The 23,773-nt window shown below is 42.6% G+C and overlaps 1 protein-coding gene across 2 annotated transcripts in view; it reads right to left on the reverse strand.

Annotated features, from left to right (window-relative positions):
* Positions 1-877: 877 nt before the first annotated feature.
* Positions 878-23,773, reverse strand: part of LOC139475078 (bone morphogenetic protein 7-like) — a 45,321-nt gene continuing 22,425 nt past the window's right edge. Inside the window, exons 2-7 of one of the 2 annotated variants that reach the window (XM_071258317.1) lie at positions 16,573-16,656; positions 13,112-13,301; positions 11,582-11,730; positions 10,479-10,658; positions 9,099-9,172; positions 878-5,068 (exon numbers count right to left, since the gene is read on the reverse strand). In XM_071258317.1, the coding sequence (XP_071114418.1) occupies positions 4,808-5,068; positions 9,099-9,172; positions 10,479-10,658; positions 11,582-11,730; positions 13,112-13,301; positions 16,573-16,656 (938 nt within the window). In that variant the 3' untranslated portion in view covers positions 878-4,807. The remainder of the gene's footprint in view (positions 5,069-9,098; positions 9,173-10,478; positions 10,659-11,581; positions 11,731-13,111; positions 13,302-16,572; positions 16,657-23,773) is intronic. The other variant, XM_071258327.1, reaches the window with a different exon arrangement.

Genomic DNA, 23,773 nt, shown 5'->3' on the forward strand with positions numbered 1-23,773 from the left:
CCAAATGTTGTCACACAAGAGTTTGAAACTTCTTTTCTCTTTCCAATTTTGCTTCCTGTCCAGAGTCAACTCGGACCCATTCGTCCGCGGAAGAATTGCTATAAAACTTTAATAAAACCAATGTGTTGCTACACGTATCAATGTTTCAGATATTCTTAACCGTAGACCATGAGGCGGTCTGTGATTGAAGCTTAACACTTTGAACAATATTTCAGTTACGACGCGACGTCAGTATAATGTGTTATGAAAGCCCAATAGACACAGACCCTAGACGTTTGCCTTTCACGTGGAACCCACAAGCAGGAGTATGGTATTAACAGACATCACAATTACAGTTATCATTTTTGGGTCGAATCGGATTTAAACCCCAAAACATAAGCGAATCCTGGCATGACTAAGGGGCGTAACTATGAAGCAAACTATTGGGACTAAGACAAATGGGCGCCTCGTCGGGTTTGATTACACTGGCTCAACTGTTGTTCTGCGAAACAAGCTTCGCGCTTTTACCCAACAGGCAGCAGCCAAAACTGAGAACGATGTTTATGACCCTGCATTCATAGCGTCCTTTATTACGAATATAAAGAAACATGGATATATATCTACACCCAGAAAACTTGTTTAGGGCGATAAAAAGTATAATCACAGTTTGGTGATGTAAAACTTACTTCGCGTATGCTGCTCTTTGTGTTCATTAGATACCGAGGACCAATATGTTTGCCATGTTTGCTGTCGTCCCATCGCAGCCTACAAGAGATCAGCCACCGCCTATCTACTCCTTTAGGTCGACAAGCGCACAGTCAACCAGTTTGACGTCAGATTGAAATGGACGATAGTATATAACGATACACAACAAGTTTTGATTGATTTTATTCAGAATCTAGTTCAAACAGGAACGTTAAATAACACAACCATACATAAATGCTCGTATGTCATAAAAGATATGTATACATCATTTGCAAACAAATACACAATTCAAGATAATTTGATCCCTTTGCTCAAGATAATACTTTTAAAATGTGTTATTCGATCATAAGAAGCGTGCTTGACACAGAGAGGTAGCATGTCTTGTAGCAGCTTAGCCCAGCATGTGTACTGTGTGTTGACAGAGCTGCCGGTACTCAGGCACTGAATACAGGGAGTACACGATCGGCCATTTATTGGTGGCTATTGAAGGCTGCACAGGCAGACCAGAGCAATACTTTTGAAAAAATGCGAAGCAGATTTTCATTTTGCCTCGTCAGACCCAACTCAACAATTTCTATCTTTCTGAAATAATTCAACGGCCTTTATCATATACTTAGTTTTAAGAATAATATATCCCATAGGTAATGAGTGGGTGAGAGTGGTCTTATGCCACTTTTAGCAATTGTCCAATGTTGGGAATTCCGGGGCTTCGGCGTGGCGAGTGAACAATTAAACCAACCTACCCTATGTGAAATAAATACACATGAATTACATGAATAGAAACGTATCACACTTGTCAATGAACGGCAGCTTTAAAGCAAAAATCAAGGTAAGTTTGAATTCCATCATGGACGTTTGCGCTGGTCGGTCCGTTGAACTGAAACGTGAGTGAGCGAGAGAGTGACTGAGTGTGGTTTTACGCCGCTTTTAGCAATATTCCAGCAATATCACGGCGGGGTTCACCAGAAATGGGCTTCACACATTGTATCCATGTCAGGAATCGAACACGCGTCTTCGGTGTGACGAGCGAACGCTTTAACCACTAGGCCACCTGACCGCCCCCACTGCAAAGTAAGGGACTTTGGTTTTACGCCGCTTTTTGCAACAGCCCAGCAAGTGTCATGATCAGGTCGGGGTCAGAGCAAGAATGGGCTTCACAAATTACATCCATGCGGAAATCCAACACTATACATTGGCGTGACGAGCGAACGCTTTGACCACACAGCCAACCCAACCTCTGCAGCCTTGATAACGATCAACATTATTTAATTTTAGAGCTACAGTATTCGTAGCACGGAGGGTCTCAGATCGATGCAGTGGGGGAGAGCGACCGTACATTTCACGAAACTGCTATGAATATTTTATATCTTCTGTAAAAGTTCTTAACATTCTTACGCATTGGACTCATACCGTTATGGCTGTTAATGTGGCGGTCACGTGACCCACTTCTTGTCTGACCAGTAAGCCAGAAAACGTTGTTACAATAACTAGTTAAACATATTTTTTCTGTATTTTAGTTTGGATAAAAACATGGTGACTGTTGGTAAGCACGATTCCAGTAGACAGCAGCTACAAATATCCAACCAATGACATTCTCATAACGTACTTAATCATGCAAATGGTTTTTTTTGTAGCTCGCCACTAAAAGCCAGCGATGTTTCTGCAGGCTTACAACTATATACAATAAGATGAAAAATTGCACTTATTCATAATGTAACAAAGAAATGCATATTCCGGAAGCATTGTTCAATTATATATGGATCAGAACACTCTTTCAAGCACAATATTTACAAAATACACCTACTCTGAAGTAGTGTTCTAATTGATCATCGGAGCGTTGTATGGATGCCCAGAGCCTGTCTACAGCACTACAGCAAATATTGTCCTTTATAGTGGATGTCATAATCTTGATCAGTTACACTGTATCAGTGTGTACATACACCACACTTATCTATACATCCTACCCATCCAGTTTCCATTATTCACTTAGTATTAAACAAAATCTGTAACGAGAAAATAAAACGACATAAATTCACAAATTTAGTTTGATATATGCGTAATTCCAAATGTCAGTGAATATTAAACCTGATAGACATTGACTATCCGTGATTATGTAATTAAATATTTTACATTTATTATTTTATTTATAACTCTTGTGAAGAAACTCTCCTTGCTAACGTTGTGGAACGTTGACAAAAATCCCTGTCCATTAAGCTCGGCAATAGCCATTACACGTCAAATTTGACGGATGTAGATTTGACACGAGACTGATACAGATTTTATTGGATGAAGGGAAATATCTAACTCTTATCTTTTCTTCTGCGAGACATCACTCAAAGTAGATTTATAACGATCTAACGATGTAAGATTGTAGGGGGGGTATTCCCGTCACACGGTTAATAGCCAAGAAGATTCTGTTCAACCATATAATTAAGATATGTACATCAGTGGGAAAATGGATAATGGATGTTTATTTTTTTTTCAAAAAGATAGCTACATGAGAATTTCACGTGTCTAACATGGGCAATGTTTGCGTAAGTAACGCTATGACATTACCTTACCGTAGATATATTTTTCATTTCTATAAACTTGGCATTAAGGGACGACATTGTTTTTTTCTTTACTTAATCATAAATCGAAGGCGAAATACTGCCGCCATGTGATAGGAATATACAGAGCGTTCAGGTTGGGACTGAATATGAACGATTGCTTTGAAACAGTTTGACTGAAAATATTTGAAATTTCAATGGAAACAATGTAAATTCACGAATAGTATTCGATGTATTACAATGGAACTTTAGCTTCAGGTTAAGTGCTCGTGTTTATCGTGAGCGTCCTTCGGGTTTCATTACAATATAAACTATCTGTATCCTTAACAAAAGTTGAGTAGAATAGCATAAGCAGGTATCTTAGTACAGTACGTCTGTTTGGGTTTATTTTTGTCAGAGTCGGTATGCGATGTTCATCATTGAGACACGACACGCGGCCGTACAGATGTTCGTGTTTATACCTATAGTGAGTGAGTGAGTGAGTTTGATTTTACGCCGCTTTTAGCAATATTCCAGCAATATCACGGCGGGGGACACCAGAAATGGGCTTCACACATTGTACCCATATCGGGAATCGAACCCGGGTCTTCGGCGTGACGAGCGAACGCTTTAACCACTAGGCTACCCGACCGCCCCTTATACCTATAGCATACCAACATATCAGAGTGTAAAACCACTGTACACCCTCCCTGGCGTTACACTTTGTCACGATAGTAACATCAGGATACGACACATGAACTCCCACTTTTGTTAACTGTCTATTCCATCACAAAACGGTTGGACGACACTTAAACCATTATCGTAAAGCTGAAGCAAAAAAAAATAATGCCTTTAGGTATTGTCAGAACCTCAAAACATGACATCCACATATGTATCCACTTGTTGCTTGGTATCGATACAAAACCTCAATAATCGATACCGGTACCTGTACCACGGTGGCTCCTATCTACAGTACATCAATGTCGGCGTGCTGTAAATATCAGAAATATGAACGGTTTTCTCGTAGAAGTATGCCATTGTTAATATTCCCAGGAATCACAATGTGTTCCAGTCGATATGACACAAGCCATCATTAAACAGAGACGGATCTTCAGAACAAATAGTGGTCAAGCTTTGCAACGATTCTTCAGCATGGCATAAGCATCTTTGGAATTTCATGACAACGGCCTTCGTGTTTTACTTTACATGTGTTCGTCGTTCTTTGGCAATAAAACTAACTGCCATGTTGCAGCGACGACAGAGCCTACCAGTACATATTCCATGAATTTGGAAACCTGCTATGTTTGTTCAGCGTTCTTTGTAGCCTATCGTTTTTAGGTTGAAACTGAAAAACTGTCACACATGACGTTGTTTTAATAATCGGTTGTCAGCCCTGGTTTTGGATTGTCAAGTTGACGTCAGTTTAGCTGGTGCAACTGGCTTTCACGCAGTCTTCATCCACGGATCAATAGAGGCTACGAAAAGGTCACGTTGTCCTCTTGAACAGCATCCATAGAAATCGAGTTTTATGCACACTGAGAAAGCTTTATACACCAATGGGCCCATGTGAGTTACACCAGCGTGAGTCTCGTATCTCAGTGACAGCCACATGCCTTTACTATCATCCCCTTGTATTTTTTCAGCACAACGTTCGAGTTATGGTCGAAATATAAGACGGATATTGCGGTGAGTTTGGTGGGAGCACAGCAGGGTTTGGGGGCCATGAAGGGATCCATGAGATGTACAAGAGTCTGAACAATGGCGTGGTTCGTGGCGTTCATGTGAGCTCCGAGGGGGAAGGCACATTCTCCATCGCAGTAGAACGCCGAGTAACCGTCAGGGGCGATAATCCAGTCCTGAAAAATATCATTATGAACCTTAGCAAATGAACAACAGGACTATGCTGTTTCGAAGTAGTTTCGTAAGACCCCAGAGAATATATTTAATAACGCAACAACCCATTGCGTTCGCATACCCCTCTCAGCTCTAGCAGCCTACACTCATCCCCTCAGCTCTTAAAAACATATGAACTCAGGTTTGATACTCCAGGTCTCCTTTATAGGCTTTTTTCAACCTTATACATAACTGTTTTTCATGGACTTCAAGGTAGGCTAGAAACTGTTGTGTATTGTGCTGTGCTTGTGCGTGTCAGATAAGAGTGTGGGAGTATTTCTTGTGTGCGCGCGTGCGTTATTGTGTAGAATTAAACACGTCCGAATCTGGACTAAAAATATTTAAAAAGATGTGCAAAATGACAATTAATTGGTCACAGACCCTGAAACAAAACTATATAAATATAATAGTTTGGCAAGTCTAGATTTCTTAATTGTCTGAAAATGAACAGATTCTGCCTGGTCTCCTCATCATTATATACAAGACAATTTAGCGAATTATTTACATTTTAGCGACTAAATTATAGTCTTGGTAATAATATATCTAGCAATCAATAACTTCCTAATCCATTTTATTCCAGGGGCAGTCGGGCAGCCTAGCGGTTAAAGCGTTCGCTCGTCACGCGGAGAGCCCAGGTTCGATTCCAGACATGGGTACAATGTGTAAAGCCCCTTTCTGCTGTCCCCTGCCGTGATATTGCTGGTGTACTGCTAAAAGCGGCGTAAAACCATACTGACTCACTCATTTCATTCCAAATACCAAACATCAACATCAAAGACAATCCATCCCCGTTTAAAAGGGGAAGGGGTGCGATGTCAGTCACCACAAGAGATCTTCATCGTTTAACTAATACCAGCTAAGCATTAGCTGCAAATGAGTCGTTTATCGGTTGGCATGGACTTGCACTGAAGTAACACATGCACCTGCCCTGAACACAACACACACAGACACCGAGTTGATGATAGCGGCGGCCAGCTGCTGGGCGAATAAAGATGCCTAGATTCCGACTGGAAAGGTTCTAAAAAGGTTTTGCCTTAATTCAAAACAAAAAGAGGGTAGTATGTGACCTTTGCACTTTCATCTCCCACTTCAGTGAGTATGGTTTTACGCCGCTTTTAGCAATATTCCAGCAATATCATGGTGGGGGACACGGGAAATGGGCTCCACACATTGTACCCATGTCGGGAATCGAACCCGGGTCTTCGGCGTGACGAGCGAACGCTTTAACCACTAGGCTACCAGACCGCTCTCTCACACTTTAAGTCAACCATACCGTCACTACTTCAAGGATACTGTTTTCTACTGTTTACAAATTGCTACTTTTGTACTCCAATATCGCACTAATTAAATATGACATTATTCCTAATAGTATTCATATTTATATAATTACACATCACTCATGTAATAGCACTACAGTAATCATCATACGTTAACGTTACACTCTGTCATGTGTTTGATTTTGATTTGACTTGTTGTTTAACACCGCACGCAAAATGACGGCGGTCTGTGGACCAGACAATCCAGTGATTGATATCATGAGCATCAATCCATGCAATTGAGATACGATGACATGCATCAGCCAAGTCAGCGAGCCTGGCCACCCGATACCGCTAGTCGTCTCTTTCGACAAGCTTAGTCGCCTCTTACGACAAGCATAGTCGCCTTTAAGGCAAGCATGGGTTTCTGAAGACCTATTCTACCCCGGTTTTTCGGGTCTTATGTGTTTGAGCAAGTTCCCATACAAAACCAAAACCTCAAGTCTATATCCCAAGTCCACGCCCTGTGGCGGGACCGTGTTATCCCAAATATTCCAGTTCTCACAATTCAGACATTTACTTTCTTTATTGTAACTGGATACAGTAGTGCGTGCTGTTTTGAAAAAAATTACTACTTCAACAAACGCAACAGCCTTACGTTAAAATCTAAAAAAAAGTTATCAAACATTCAGAGAATATTAGTTTTCTTTGAGATTAGCTCTAGCTTAAAAGCACTAGTCGGGGAGTGCGGCGCGGAATGACAAATTGAGCACGTTCTGACAACTGACTTAAGTCTCTCTACCATAACTCATTTGATAAGCACTTGGCGTACCCCAGCTGGCGGCGAGGGCGCTGCATATTATTGATCAAAGATGATGGATGTCCCATTAGGTTGCGTCAGAGTCGGTCGAAACTGTTCGAGCCAAGTCATGAATGAAATTATTTCTTGGCGTTTCTAATACTATTTGCAAAACAGTAAAACGGTGGCAGTTTAAGTAAACACTGCGGAAGGTTGTACCGCGGCGGTAATCGATATCGGCGGGCCTTGGGTAGATGTTATTGATGGCACTGCATGACAACAGAGTTATGTTAAACAGATACATACATGTGACTAATTGCCGTCACTCACGCTACTGTTACAAAGTGATTCATGTTGAATTCTGACCGTCTTGTTAAGCCTTCCCTATCAGTTGCCCCTAACTAGGGATTTCTCAGTCAATGATTGAAACATTCTCAGGCAACTGGGAGGCCCAGTCGTCTAAGGCGCTGCAATCGCTATGCAGAGTTGCGTCCCTTGGGCACGCCAGGAACCCATGGACGTGGGTTCGAATCCTGGTTCGCCACGATTATGTTTCACGGTTTCTCAGCACCATACCCGAGCTGGTGGGTTCCACCAAAATGGTAAACCTCTGAGGCCTACATCACCTGTGAAGCTGACATGCCATAATACATCTGGAATACGGTTCATAGCCGGTTCATAGCCGCCTTAACCCCGAAACACTCATTCACTCTTATGACAGTACGCCCTGATTATTTGTGTATTGGATGGAGATGTAACATTGTGGATCAGATGGCACTGTGTATTAAGTAAGTGTGTGAGCGTGGCTGCACACCAGTCGGTAATATTGCAGCAATATAACGGTGACATGAACATAAACGAGCCCCAAATGACAACCAACGTCATCGTGACACATGTAGGGTGGGTCGTAATCAGCCAAGCCTGAGGAGCAGGACACTTGATCCAACTTGTGTCTGTTCTTACGACAATCATAAGGTACTGTTAACCTATTCTGATCTGGAATCCCGATAAGGTTATCACGGAGGCCTGGGATTGATCGCCTCTTGCCATTGATTTACAGCATGAGCAACGAAATACGCAACGGTGACGAACAAATGTCCTGTTCAAACATGGTGAGGTGAAATGAGGGTTAACGTCGCGTTCAATATTATTGCACTTATAAAGCGACATGAATGCATCTGTGTGTGTGTGTGTGTGTGTGTGTGTGTGTGTGTGTGTGTGTGTGTGTGCTTGTAATAGTCCACACTAATGCCGATTCTATAGTGCTAGCCCACTGAGGTAGCAACGACACCGTTGAAGAATTTGTATTGTGAGTGACTCTTGAGAACTCGCGGTGGTGTGACCCGTTTCAGGACACACACTGTTACAAAACAGCACCTTGTTCGCATGTTACATGATCTGCTGAGATTCCATGCCGCAGTTTAATATGAATATCCCACTAAGACACAGTATACCAACTGCGAGCCGAACAGTCCTTGTTCGAGCCTCTTAATGCCGAGCGCCAGACAGGGTAACAACAAGTACCATATTTTAACGTGTTTGCTATGACGGGTGGACGCTCTACCACTGAGCCACCGAGGCGGTTCCAAACATGGTAACCATCCGATATTTATGTAGTTCAATTCCTAGAAACATCTGAAGCTTCAACATAACCACGATTAACATAAGCTTCACTTCCAACGAATTAACATTTAAAAAATATTCGGAGAACTCTTAACACCTATCAATAACTCATGCAATTTCCATTACAGTCTAGGACAATACATATAAGCTGCGCGAAACAAGGAAAAAATACAATATTTAAATCATTATTATTATTTTCTTTTTATCATCGTTTAAATGTAACATCTTTTTCATAATCAACTACCAGCTCATCTTTTTGGACAAATCAGTCTGAAGAAACGAATCAACTTATTGCCAAAAGGACAATTGACGCACCTGCCATCCAAGGTCTCTGAAGCTCACGTACAGTGTTCTGCGTTGGCAGGCCTTTCGCTGGAACCTTGGAAAGTCTGAAATGTAACAAGCAATGTCACCTCAAACTACGTGTCACGCCCATAGCCTACAGTCACATTGAGCACAACCCTCAGGCGAGTATTCAAGTCGCTTTGCTACCTTTGCCCAAAGCTTTCAAATCATCACAATATAGTGCCACGACACCCTAACTCTCCTTGATATGTAGTCAACAATTTATACTGTCAATCAGAGCAATTTTACAAGGTGTTGCAATCAGCATTGATGCAAATATATGCATAACGACTGAGGAATGACACACGTGCCAAAGTTGTGAATCGGCTTCCTCAGACTGGCATTTTTTGGAGAGTACGTTTGTAGGACAACACATGCATTTTGATAGAATTTGAGATCTTTGTCACATCAAGGTCAATATTAAAAATATGGTGCAAAACGGAACGTATGTGCCCTTCTAACTACATCCATCCCATTACAACCTGAACAGAAAATGGCTTAAAATTGCCACATATATCATTTTGTCATTATGGCTGCCGTGGCGGCCATATTGAAAATCAGCTTCCAACATCCTGTAAACTTTCAGATGTCACTGGTGGGAAGAAACGTAAAGAAGGAGAAGAAGAAGAAGCATTTGGTAAAAATACACATGCCATCAGGTGAGCTAAAAAGCTTATGACAACTTTTTGGATGTTTAATTTACAAACACAGAAACTTGTTCCTTCCATTCTTTATCCGTCTGCTGGAACTATTTTGAAGTGTGAAATCAGGATCTTGCTCAGACTCTACAGGGGATGACCGATTACTCAGTATATTCGACAGCTTATATCCACAACCATAATTTTGAAATGATCTTTTTCTATATGTCATGATACACTGCCTGCATAGTTAATGCACTGATGTGATATGATACACTGTTTGCAGGCATAAACCTTGGAGATAAGGCTCAAGATTTGTATCGAAATACTAGTATCATTTTTGCTTATGTTCTACAGATAACAATGAGGCGAAGGAGTTTTAAAAACGAAAGAAAACAATACATTACTCATAACAAATTTCTTTGTTTGTTTCTTGTTCAACGCCGTACTATTAGGGCGGTCTGTATATTTTACCCCCAGCTCGGCAATATCCAAACTATATGACGGCGGTTTGTAAATAATCAAGTCTTGGCTAGACAATCCAGTGACTCACATAATGAGCATCGATCTACGCAATTGGGATATGATGACATGCATTAACCAATCAGTAATAACCTGACCACCCCGATCCCTCTGGTCGCTTCTTCCGACAAGCATGGGTTACTGAAGACTTCTTGTCTATCCGGATCTTTAGGGTAGCATAACAACTTACTGCCTGGGTAGGACGGCTGGTCTGCGTAGGTGACGTCTTGGCGGTACCGCCGTCGCGTGGAACGCCGACGTCGTTCGTGCAGTTCGCTATCCATCCGGAAATACCCGACTAGAAACGGCTGTTTGGCCATTGAACCCCGCCGTCCCACTATGCCAATGTGTCTAGGATCCACGTCCTGACCTGAAATATGAATTTAATTAATTGACTTCATTATGCGTTTGCGTATATGGAGATAGAAGGCGTCAACACGTGTGTGCATAATGTTTAAATCCGCGCAATTCCATAAACGCAACTATATTTGAAAGTCAATTCTTCTCAATAAATGCGTTAACAATGCTAACTTCACAGACTGCTTCTTTTATCATTTACATTAAAAATATCCTGTAGACAGCAATACGAATCAGTGACGTTGAGGGCATTAATGTAACACTAACCTCGCCAGACCGCTACTGGGCGTGGCCTATTTAGTTTCGGTTCATGGAACCATAAACACAATAATGAATTGCTTGTTTGGCTAAAAAATGACACGGTTCCTTGCAATTTAAATATTCTTAGTTCAAGGAGGTTTTTGAAAAATTATTGAAAACCCTTTATAGAAGTTCAACTTAAATATCTGCTCTGAAACGTGCCGTGAAGTAATTACAAGAATGATGGCCCAGTATAGATAGGATCCATGGTACAAATGCTTTTCGACTGATTTGTTTGTTTCATGATCTGTTTACCTAATGTATAGACTCGTCAAAAGTATAACAGATGAGCGAGTTAAGAATTAACGTCACATCGGCAATATTTCAGCCATATATTGACGATTATAACATGACGATGAAAAAACATATGCAATATCTTGAATGGACAGTGTAAGATGTGAGGAATCGTCCCATCTCGCTAGGCTGTGGCAGAGGAACCAGGCTCGCCGCAAGGGGAGGCATAGGGCTCCTTAAAGGGGGACTACAATCGGATCAACTGGAAGTCCCAGCACATTTGAATCAAGTCATTCCAAACCAGCATATCGTGCAATGGTCCCCTTATCACATGACAAAATGAATGCTTCATGTTTCCCATTAGTGTAACACGACCTTACTGTCGAAATACACATAGCCTACCTCTAGATCCGGTGATTTTCATGAAGAGGCCGAGGTTTGAACCTGGATTCCGTGTCCACTTCTCCGCCGCTCCGGTCACGTTTAAACGAAGCCATCCTCGGTAATCTCCCTTTATGGTAGTATTTAGTTCCGACTCCAAAACTTTATCTCTGGAACAATAACGTTCATGAACTTATCTCTAACACTTGTCGTAAACAAGCAGACGTAACATAAACACGATCAACACGAGGGTCGATGTGTACCGCGATAGGTGATTGACTTGTCCAATCATGGCTTTTCTAATGCGAATAATAGCCTGGTCACTGCAATTTCGAGAACAATTTTTTTGTCTTTGTTGTTTAACGCGGCATATTTAGCAGTATTCCATATATGTGACGGCGGTCTGTAAATAATCTGACAATCCAGTGACAGACACCATATGATCGATCTACGATGACACGCATCAACCAAGTCAGCGAGTCTGACCACCACATCTCGTCAGTTGCCTCTTACGACAAGCATAGCCGCCTTTTAGGCAAACGTGGGTTGCTGAAGACCTATATTAACCCATTCACGGGTGTGGAAACGTATGGTAAACTATGTTTCACAGTAATCTTTAGTCTGCCTAACAGTCCTTGAACCATAATATTTTTCCTTCCGCCAAGCCCTGTCTGTAACATAACAGCCTTACATGAAGCAAGCTTAATCCCTTATCTTTAGATTTTCCTGAAATTTCCAATCTCACGCGGGCTCCTATTTAATTTAAATGGAGTTATTTTTCTATCACAATTATATAGTTTTAGCGACTAAGCGTTTAGTTATTCTTTCTGGTAGGTATGTGTTTTTAATATGGAAATGTGATAACATTATCGCATTATCACACACCACCATCATCTTCCCGAGGTAAGTGAGTTAACTGTCTATAAAAGTCCAGTTTCCACCCTTGCTGAGGTGGTGGTGAAATGGGGTTTAACGTCGCGTCCAAGATTATTGCACTTATTTAGCGACGTGCATGTCTGTGTGTGTGTGGCTGCTTGTACTAGTCCGGACTGATGCCGATTTATAGTGCTAGCTCACTGAGATACCATGCCGAGGTTTAACATGAATACCCCACTCAGACACAGTATACTGACTCCGAGCCGACCAGTCCTTGTTTTAGCCCCTTCATGCCGAGCACCAGACAGGGTAACAACAAGTACCATCTTTTAACGTCTTTTGGTATGACGCGGTCGGGGATCGAAACCCGAGACCTTCCGGGCGGACGCTCTACGAGAAGACCACGAAGGCGGTCTCGACCCTTGCCGAACTACGCTAGAATTATGGAGTTACATTTTGGCTGGGCTAACGAGTCTATTCATAGTCCAATCAGGTCATAACTCGTAATAGCCAGTGGTGGCGCTACGATCGAGCCCAGGAATTCCGGCCTAGTTCGGCAAGGGTGGAAACTGGACTTTTAAAGTCAGTTAACTCTCTTGCTTCGGGAAGATGCACTATAATAGCGAAGGATCGATTCTCGGTGAGTTATGACACTAATCTGCAGGATCTACATACTCGGGGTCACGACCTTGTTTCATTCGGAACAGCTCAATGTGGAAGTCTTGGTGGCGGTTATTCCCTCGGTGTGCACGTTCTTTGTACAGCCGGAGTTCAGAACCGGACACCTGTTCGCCGATAGCAACCTCGCTGAAGTCAAAGTAAAACGTTCTGTCACGTTCATGACGAAGATGGGACCGCTTGTTCGCTGTGAATAGAAAATACATCAAATAATTAAATCATAAAGTACAGTAAGAAAAACTACACTAGGCTTGCTTTCCTCTTGGGGCATTAACTAATTGTGCCAAACATGCTTCTCAAATCGTGTAATGCTATTGAAAAACGTTCTCTAAAACTTGTTAAAATCATGAAAATGCTTTTTTTTTTATTGTATGAATAAAAGTTTTCCTTGATGCAGAAGTGAGGAGCAGAACGACTTAGAAAAAAAGTTCCAACTGAAGAAAGCATCTTAATGGCCTTCCTAAGGCCACACACGTTTATAATGGATGGTTTTTGGAGTGCCCCCTCATGTGTACGTAACAACTTAAGCCTTCTGACTTGTGATGTACAAGAGCGGGATTTAAAAGCCTTTACGTGTCCCACCGTGTAATAGATGTATAACGTCGTGCTACGCCAGTTGTGAAAGTCAGAGAACTACATCCTGGTGTAACAACAGTTGGATGAGTGAGTTAAAGCTTAAAGCTTCTTTGATCAAATTTCAGTTAAATCACGGCTTGTCAGCTTTGGGACATTCAGAAATGGTTGTAGGTGCTTACGCACATTGATATTTGTTTGTTGTTGTTTAACACCGCAATTTGGGTACGATGACATGCATCAACCAAGTCTGCGAGCCTGACCACCTGATCACGTTAGTCGTCTCTTACGACAAGCAGGGATTACTGAAGACTAATTCTAACCCGGATATTCAAAGTGAAAACCTATTCAAACATTGGTGAAAACATACGCCAAGTTGCAGACAAATCTCGGGCCAATCGCATACAATGTTCGACTCATAGATATCATCAAGATTTGTTGTTGTGAAACGTGAGTCAATACTAATGGATAAATACAAGGGAAAAGACTGGCGGCACAAAGAGATACGTAATATCCGATATGAAGCAACACTATTGGGGAAAACTTTGTGTGGTCCGAACTTCAATTAAAAAAATGTTTTGAACGCCATTCTTAGCGTTTCATCTTATTTCGCACTGTCTATTTAAAGTAGCAAAGCCAATTTGTATCTAGAGTGGATTTGAGAGTTTTCAAGCTGATTTTATGAAGCCTGGAATGGTGCACCACAATGACAGCTTGAAACGTGCTATTCTGCGAGATCATTAGTAAGCGGCCTCTTCTGCAAACTCTGGCGCAGCGCCATTATATCTTATTAGCTGTAATAGCTCATGGCAGCGACGTTTAACGAGATCATAAGCTATTAGTTTAAGTAGGACACAGTTTCCAGTTCGCCCATCTCTATTCCTAGTCATCAAGAAGTATGCCCATGTAGTCTTCAATTTGTATTCCTATGACAAATCTGTTTTCTCCGTCACCTATCTGTATTCTCCGTATTCTCCGTCACCTATCTGTATTCTCCGTCACCTATCCGTATTCTCCGTCACCTATCTGTATTCTCCGTCACTTATCTGTATTCTCCGTCACTTATCTGTATTCTCCGTCATCTATCTGTATTCTCCGTCACTTATCTGTATTCTCCGTCACCTATACGTATTCTCCGTCACCTATCTGTATTCTCCGTCACCTATCTGTATTCTCCGTCACCTATCTGTATTCTCCGTCACCCCGTCACCTATCTGTATTCTCCGTCACCTATCTGTATTCTCCGTCACCCCGTCACCTATCTGTATTCTCCGTCACCTATCTGTATTCTCCGTCACCTATCTGTATTCTCCGTCACCCCGTCACCTATCTGTATTCTCCGTCACCTATCTGTATTCTCCGTCACCTATCTGTATTCTCCGTCACCCCGTCACCTATCTGTATTCTCCGTCACCTATCTGTATTCTCCGTCACCTATCACTATTCTCCGTCACAATCTGTATTCTTCAACCCGTAAAGATCCGGGTTAGAATAGGTCTTCAGCAACGACTCTGTCGTAAGAGGCGACTAACGGGATCGGGTGGCCAGGCTCGCTGAAGTGACATTTCACTTTTCCCATTTGTCAGTCACATAGCTGTGTTCACAGTCGCCTATCCCATTTCTCAGTCCCCTATCCCATTTCTCAGTCCCCTATCCCATTTTTCAGTCCCCTATCCCATTTCTCAATCACCTAGCTGTGTTCACAGTCACCTACCCCGTGTTTCAGCCACCTATCCTATTTCTCAGTCACCTGACTGTGTTCACAGTCACCTATCCCATTTCTCAGCCACCTATCCCATTTCTCAGTCACCTGGCTGTGTTCTTAGTCACCTGGCTGTGTTCTTAGTCACCTGGCTGTGTTTAAATCACCCACTCCCTTTCTCATTTACCAACCTGTATTGGTTAGAGTCGTTATCGAGTACCATGGTTGCAGCAGTGTATAGAGTAATTAGGTGGTAGCCGTATAAGTTAATAGTGGACGTTATTCTGCAGGTTAGAGTTCCTACCATACTGATACTACCCCTTAATAGTATACTGTTATGCATACAGATGCATAACATGGGCAATCAAATCAGGGTCTTCAAGGTGATGCGTCAATGCTTTAAGCACTGTGCTACCACATGCTAAGATATGGACGGCCATACTTGGTGTACAAAGAAAATCTGTAGCGAGATATAAAACACAACAAATATTTCAGAATGAAAGATGAATATCCGTGTACACGTTAGAGTGAGTGAGTGAGTTGGGTTTAACACTGCTGTGAAATTATTTCAGTCACACCCCTGCGTGTCACTTTGTAAAAACAAAACAACCCCCCCCCCCCCCCCCCCCCCCCCCCCTCCAAGAAAAAACAACAACAAAACAACAACAACAACAGGCACTGGTATGGTGCTGACAAACCAAGAATCGTAAACGTGACGAATCTGTGAATAGAACTCACAACCGTTTGAACTTCCATAGGGACGCAACTCTGGTGAGCAACTTGTGGCGCTTTTGACGTCACGCCACTCGCTTCTATAATACATGTCGGAGAGATCTTAGAAGTTGCGAGGTGAAAGGTTAGAGAATAAATGCAAGCGTGTCACCTTTATACCCATGCAGTAGCGTCACATTTAAAGAATTACGACGTAATCCATTACAATGATACGTCAACTGACAGTGTTAACTTAGCAGATGCAAGTGAATATACATGCGGACATAAACGCAAATGGGGTTAGGCGGTGAAACAGTTTAACAGGGGCATCGCAGCAAATCACGTCTTTCTAATTACGTCAACAACTCCTGCTGAAACATCTGCCAACACATCACACGCCCTCGACTCACGAGGATGATATAACTACACCAGCTAGCGTGTTGATAGGCGCACTTCACTACATGCAGAATACCTGATCTCCGACAAAGTGATGCGTATCCGTGCTCGGACCGGTTACGTTGGCGCGGGCATCTCGCAAGTTTACGTACTCTTCCTTCTGAATAAAAATAGGTACAATTTCAACTGTCACTGCCATACACTACATATAATCGTAGCAAGACAGCACTGTATTAGTTCAATGTTTTCTGTATGGGAATTTGGTTAGCAAAGAATATTTTACCTTATTTAAGTGTTCTGTATTAGCTAAGCGCATCAACTATCAAATATGAGCACGGCTAGGCAACACTTGAACCGCAATGCAAAGATCAAAACTGAAATGAAACATGCTGGATGAAATGTACCGATTTACTTAAGGGGAAGACATAAAACAGACAAGTATACAAAATATTATCTGTAACTTTCATATACACATATACAGCGCATGCGCTACATGTGATATTTGACATGTACCAGAGATATCTAAATTATTAAAAATATATCATACACAAGGGTTTAACTATTTATTACATACTTCAGTGTGAAAGACTGAGTTTTCCGAAGTCGAGAAAAGTGATATTGTCACTGTAGTGAACATGACACTTTGACTGAACTATTGTTATACAAGAGTTACCTCCCCGCAAATTGTCTCCCTATTTCATAAGTGTCTCGCCCGAACACAAAGTGTTGACGTCCTTTTTACGTTAGTTTGACGTTGACAAGGCAAAATATCGACAGATGGTCACTTATTGAGTAAATATCGCGTCTTGCCGTTTTTTATTCTCTTGAAAATGTTTCGTTATAAACTGTACATTTCACATTCAACTCATCAACCGAGCCTGTTCGTTTCGCCGCAAAGCGCCATTTTACCTCAATACTTTTTAGACAACTAAACAAAAAGCATATAACAAATAGGTAATTCCAGGATTCTCGTGTTTCCCTCAACTCGTGACAGGGGATAGGAAATATTGACAGGATCGGAGGGTCAGGCTCGCTGACTAGGTTGATGCTTGTCGTCGTATCCCAACTGCGTAGATTATCTAGTCCAAACTCGATTAGAAATACAGATCTACTTCATCTAGCTAGAATATTGCTGAGTGCGGCGTAAAACAAGAAATAAGTAACTGTCCACAATGAGGAATTTCCGGACAAACGAAGTTTTACTGTCGCGATAATACGATACATTAAACTGTTCATTGTCATTCCGCCTATGTGTTTCTGCAGTTTCCGCCGATGTGGTTCTCCAGTCAACACGTGCAAGCTTGCATTCGACTGGCAACACACATTAGATTCATGTGTTCGTATTTTGCTTCAACGTTATTGCATTACCACCAGGCGGAACACAACCTTTCAGCGGGGTCGCAGTTCCTTCTCTGTAAGTCCCAGCGTGCATCTGTAATTACCCTGGTGGTCCATATCGTAACTATCGCATAACAAGCGGGGTAACTCTTTCAGAGTGTAAACAGTTTAGACAAGTGCCGACATAGCAGGCTGCCTTGATGAGATATTGATGATGGAGTGAAGTCAAGAGAATGCAACACGGCTGAAGCGAACTTGAATGCACCGTCTTTGGAAAGCAGGCACGTAGTGGTAGAGTGCCAACACGGGAAGGCGCGTGGAATTTGATGCTGTGCTTTCCTTGACGTGTGTCCATGTAAAAGTTTTGATGTGTTTGTTTGTTGGTTAATGGCGCACTCGGCAAAATTCCAGCTATATGACGGTGGTCCATAAATAATCGAGTCTGGACCAGACAACCCAGATTGATATCATGAGCATCGATCCACGCAATTGGTATACAATGACATGCATCAACCAGCCGATCCTGTCAGTCGCCTTTTACCACAAGCATGGTTGCCTCTTAACCTGGTGGCTTCTTACGACAAGTATAATCGCCAGTTACGGCAGGCATGGGTTGTTGAAGACCTGTTCTCTACCCGGATCTTCACGAGTCCCATGTAAAAGTAAACACAAATTATGGATAGGAACTTCTTTAATGCATTTTTATGGTTGCGTTTTGTTATAGATCCTTAAACCGTCTTGCTTGGTAAATTGATCTATATTGAAACATCGCCATAATAGTGTCTTGCTTGACAACGGTAAAAGGATCTATATTGAAACATCGCCATAATAGTGTCTTGCTTGACAACGGTAAAAGGATCTATATTGAAAAGCCGCCATAATAGTGTCTTGCTTGACAACGGTAAAAGGATCTATATTGAAACATCGCCATAATAGTGGCTTGCTTGACAACGGTAAAAGGATCTATATTGAAACATCGCCATAATAGTGGCTTGCTTGACAACGGTAATTGGATCTATATTGAAACATCGCCATAATAGTGGCTTCCTTGACAACGGTAAAAGGATCTGTATTGAACAGCCGCCATAATAGTGTCTTGCTTGGCAACGGTAAAAGGATCTATATTAAAAAGCCGCCATATAAGTGTCTTGCTTGACAACGGTAAAATGATCTATATTGAAAAGCCGCCATAATAGTCTCTTGCTTGATAACGGTAAAATGATCTACATTGAAAAGCCGCCATAACAGTGTCTTGTTTAATAACGGTAAAAGGATCTACATCGAAACATGGCCATAGTAGTAGAGTAAATCAGTTGATATCCATAAAATGTGTCAACGTTGTCGGCCGCTAACTTGTAAGAAATGACTATCAAACAATAATTGTGTCTATGTACGTTGTATTACATACACGTTATTAGACACAGACATTTTGTTAGGGACAAAACAGTCTTTCTCCAAATTCTCTCAAAATGATCACCCCCGACAATCCAATAGTCTGATCTTAGCTTAACACATTGTTTTGGTAATTTGTAATTGATGTTCAGGAATTTGTATTGGTTTGTAGACCTGGTTAATTTTATATTACAATTGTTGATCGTATACCATTTGTTGGTTGTTTGTTGACTGCTAGTTGGTTTTACAATACATTCTTTTACGTGCACATTTCTGGGTTAACTTATTGTTTCAATATGGGAATCGACACGTAACCAAGTCATATTATCCTTTCGTTACATTTCTAGTTGTCCTAAATCCTGCATATATAATATCTATTATTTATTCTCGGGGAGACAGACTAGTATATGTTCATCATGACTGAAACATGTTTTGTGGTCTACAACGCCGCAAGAGTGAGTGAGTATGTTTTTACGCCGCTTTTAGCAATATTCCAGCAATATCACGGCGTGACGTGCTAACGCTTTAATCACTAGGCTACTCGACCGCCCACGCCGCCAGAGCAAGTACGTATCCATGTATCACGGTGACTGTTTTTTTTATAATAAACTTTGACTTGACTTACACCTTCAAACATGAGGAATCACGCCAAAGCCTAAACCCCAAACGTATCGCATTGACCTCCAAGGTCACATTCAAAAACATTCAAAACCTTTGATCAGGGCATTTTTTTCTGCGCAGTCCTGTCTCGGGGCATATGATGTTGCAAACGAGCAGATAGACGGGACTGATGCTATCTATCCTTATTATACACCGGCCCACACTGGGGTGATGAGGAGGGGTTACGACACAGGGACCGTGTCAAAATACATGGGGACCATGAGGAGTATGATTTTTTCAAGCTTTTGCCATAGTCCATCCAAATCACGGCGAGGGATATCAGATCAGAATGCGGCAGAACTGTGTTAGTAACATTACGGCCAAATCACCAGTAGTGAGGTGAGAGATTAGTGCACTTATGCAGCGACGTGCATGCACGTGCGTGTGTGTGGCTACTAATGCCGATTTTATGGTGCTAATCAACTGAGATACCATCTTAACATGAATACCCCACTTAGACACAGTATACCGACTCCGACAAGACTTTGACTTCGGGGCAAACTCGTACTTTCTCACGAGATTCCACCGTGCGCATGCGCGCGCCGCCGTTTTAGCCCCGTCGTGCTGTGCACCAGGCAGGGTAACAAGAAGAACCATCAGTTAACGTCTTTTGGTATGACGCGGCCGGGGTTCAAACCCCGACCTTCCGATCTCCCACTAGACCACGGAGGCGGTCACCAGCAAAACGGGGTTGTCATGCTCTTATATCTCTGTCACATGAGCTCATAACACCAATGGAAGATGGAAATTCATTGACAGCTATATTGAACATTCACTGTACAACCTGGATTCTTTTCATGTACAATCTGGCTTCATAGTAGCTTGACGAGACATTGTACCCTGCCCTGTGATGGTGTTCTACGATGACACCAGGTGTTCGCTGAGAAGACGAACATGACCTGCTTCACTCGGAAATCTGTCCTGATTAAAGGTCAAGGTCACTATACAGTTGGCCAAGGAAATATTGTCACCTCATGTTGACCTATCTACGACAGCGTTAAACCTTCCCGTTTCTGGAACATCAGAGAGGTGAGTGAGTGAGTATGGTTTTACGCCGCTTTTAGCAATATTCCAGCAATATCACGGCGGGGGGACACCAGAAATGGGCTTCACACATTGTACCCATGTCGGGAATCGAACTCGGTTCTTCGGCGTGTCGGCGTGTCGAGTTGTTTTAACCACTAGACTACCCGACTGGTCTCAGATCGATCTTGGAAACGATAAAATATATTTATCTTTGGGTCTAAATTTGAATAAAAAACCCGACAAACGCTATATTGTTAATACATAAATCATAGTCAAGAATTGAAAACGTTGTCTTCAGCAACTTTTGAGATGCCCCCTATACGTAATGTACATACCGGTAACAAAAGAATTTCCCGGACAAACCGTTGAGCCTGTGAGCGTTTAGGGTTGTCTAATGGTCGCTGAATATGATGCTATCTTGCCAACGAAACCTCACAGTAATTAACATATTTAAACATTCACGGTAGGGGCCGAAGGTCCTCTCTGAAGCGACAAGGGTGAGGATATGCAAGGTTTTGTGACATGGAGGAGATGGATGTGTGGGGTGGGGGAGTCTCCCTTGGGGTTGCCGTGACAACTGCTGACTGCCCTCACACGAAAATGCTGACAATCCCCTCAGAAGTCTAAAGAATGTTATGGTATAATATGCTGTTACATTAATACACGGGGTGCGGGACAATGGGTTCAAGCGATGGTGGCTCCACCTGGACGAACACGAGAAGACATGAAACGAAAGGGACGAAAACGTTCATTTTGGGGTTTGCTTTGAAGTAAAGCAGAAAAAGAAAATATCTTAGCACAGACACCGTTGCAGAACCTGAATGGACCTGGTGTGTGACTGACTGATGGGAACCCGTGGCGGTGTGACCCTTCTCAGGACTCAAACGGTTACAAAACAGCACCCGGTTCACATGTCACATGATCTGCTACAAGCGACACCAAGCTCAAAAATGTGTTCGCCTACCACATGCTCCAAAAATCTGGCAGGTTTACTGAGTGTAAAATGAAAAATAAACTCTTTACCCGTTTCTCACCTGAACAAGAACAGAGGTGGGGTGAAAGATAATTGCACTTAAATAGCAACGTGAATACACGTGTGTTTGTGGCTGCTTCTTCTAGTCCGGACTCCACTGAGTGAGTGAGTTGGGTTTAACGCCACTTTTGACAGTATTCCAGTTATATCGCGGCGTGTCAGCTTAATGTGGGAGGAAAGCTCGAAGTGATGCAGGTCTCAGACGTTTACCACTTCGATGAAACCCATGAGCACGGGTATGGTGCTGTCAAACCTAGAAACATAATCGGGGCGAATCGGAATTCGAACCCACAATCATAGGTTTCTGGCATGCCCAAGGGAGGCACCCCTGTACAGCGAACCACGGCGCCTTAGACGACTGGGCCACCCGTGCCCCCTGAACTCCACTGAGATGCCATGAATATCTAACTCACACAGTGTACCGACTCCTAGACTAACATTTAGTCTCTGAAATCTTATATTACACAATATCCTTCTTGACTCTAAAAATAAAAAAAATCCCTATGCTGTGGAATAGAGCTAGCTTGAGCTGGCTAGACTTGCTTTTGTATGCATTTCTAGATTATTATTTTTTCATAAAATAAATATAGTCCACGGTCATGGTGCAGGACTAACTGACTCCAAGCCGACCTGTCCTTATCTTGGCCCCTCAATGCCGGGCGCCAGACAGGGTAACAACAATTATCATGTTTTAACCTCTTTTGGTATACCGCGGCCGGGGATCGAACCCCGGACCTCCCGCTCTCCGGGTGGACGCTCTACACGTACGAGAACAGAGACCATATGACTCATAAAAGACACACGGTATTGACCAAATGGGCTTATTAGTACGTAATGAAAACCACTTATTTCAAAACCAACTCGCATAAGTAATTCATGACACGATTGTGTGTACGTTTCTTCAATGAAACCGCAACAATTCACCTGCACCCCTTATTATATGTCAGCAACGACCAACACCTGACAATTTGGGGGACATAATTCCACGTGTTGTGTTCCAGGGAGGGCAGAGTGTTTCGCGATCCTGGCCCAGAACGGGCCTCGCACAAAGGTATCAAGCACATCCAGCTCGATCATTACTCGTACACTTAGTGCTTGAACGTTCTCACTCCCCGCGCCCCCGGTGTCTGGAGGGCACACGGTGAAACCCTAGCCCTCACAGGTGTACGGGGCAGGTGACACGGGGGTAAATCCCCAACACAGAGGAGGGATTATACAAGGTGGTAGTCTAGTTCATCAACCTCAGCGTATCAGCGTATCGGAGAGTTGGGCGCTCCCTGGGACTTGTCAAGCCATGTGTCGGCCATTGTTGGCTATATTTCCGTGAACAAAACTTCAAAACAACCATGTCTCACTATTCATGGGGATTAGGTGAGGTGAGGTTATTGGGGTTTAACGTCGCGTCCAAGATCATTGCACTTATATAGTGACGTGCATGTGCGTGTGTGTGTTGGTCCGGACTGATGCCGATTTATAGTGCTAGCTCACTGAGATACCATGCCGCAGTTTAACATGACTATCCCACTCAGACACAGTATACTGACTCCGAGCCGACCAGTCCTTGTTTTAGCCCCTTAATGCCGAGCGTCAGACAGGGTAACAATAAGAACCATCTTTTAACGTCTTTTGGTATGACGCAGCCGGGGTATAGAACCCCGGACCTTCAGCTCTCCGGGCGGACGCTCTACCACTAGACCACGGAGGCGGTCTCTCATGGGGATTAGCAGCCCAAAGTTCAATACTGAAGTTCATTCATTCATTCATTCGTTCAATGTGTTATCGGTATTAGCCGATTAATCGTGCATAATGACATGTCAAAAACGTTTCC

This window comes from Haliotis cracherodii, unplaced genomic scaffold (assembly GCF_022045235.1).
Source record: "Haliotis cracherodii isolate W230 unplaced genomic scaffold, xgHalCrac1.p SCAF_1, whole genome shotgun sequence".
Taxonomy (NCBI): Eukaryota; Metazoa; Mollusca; class Gastropoda; order Lepetellida; family Haliotidae; genus Haliotis; species Haliotis cracherodii.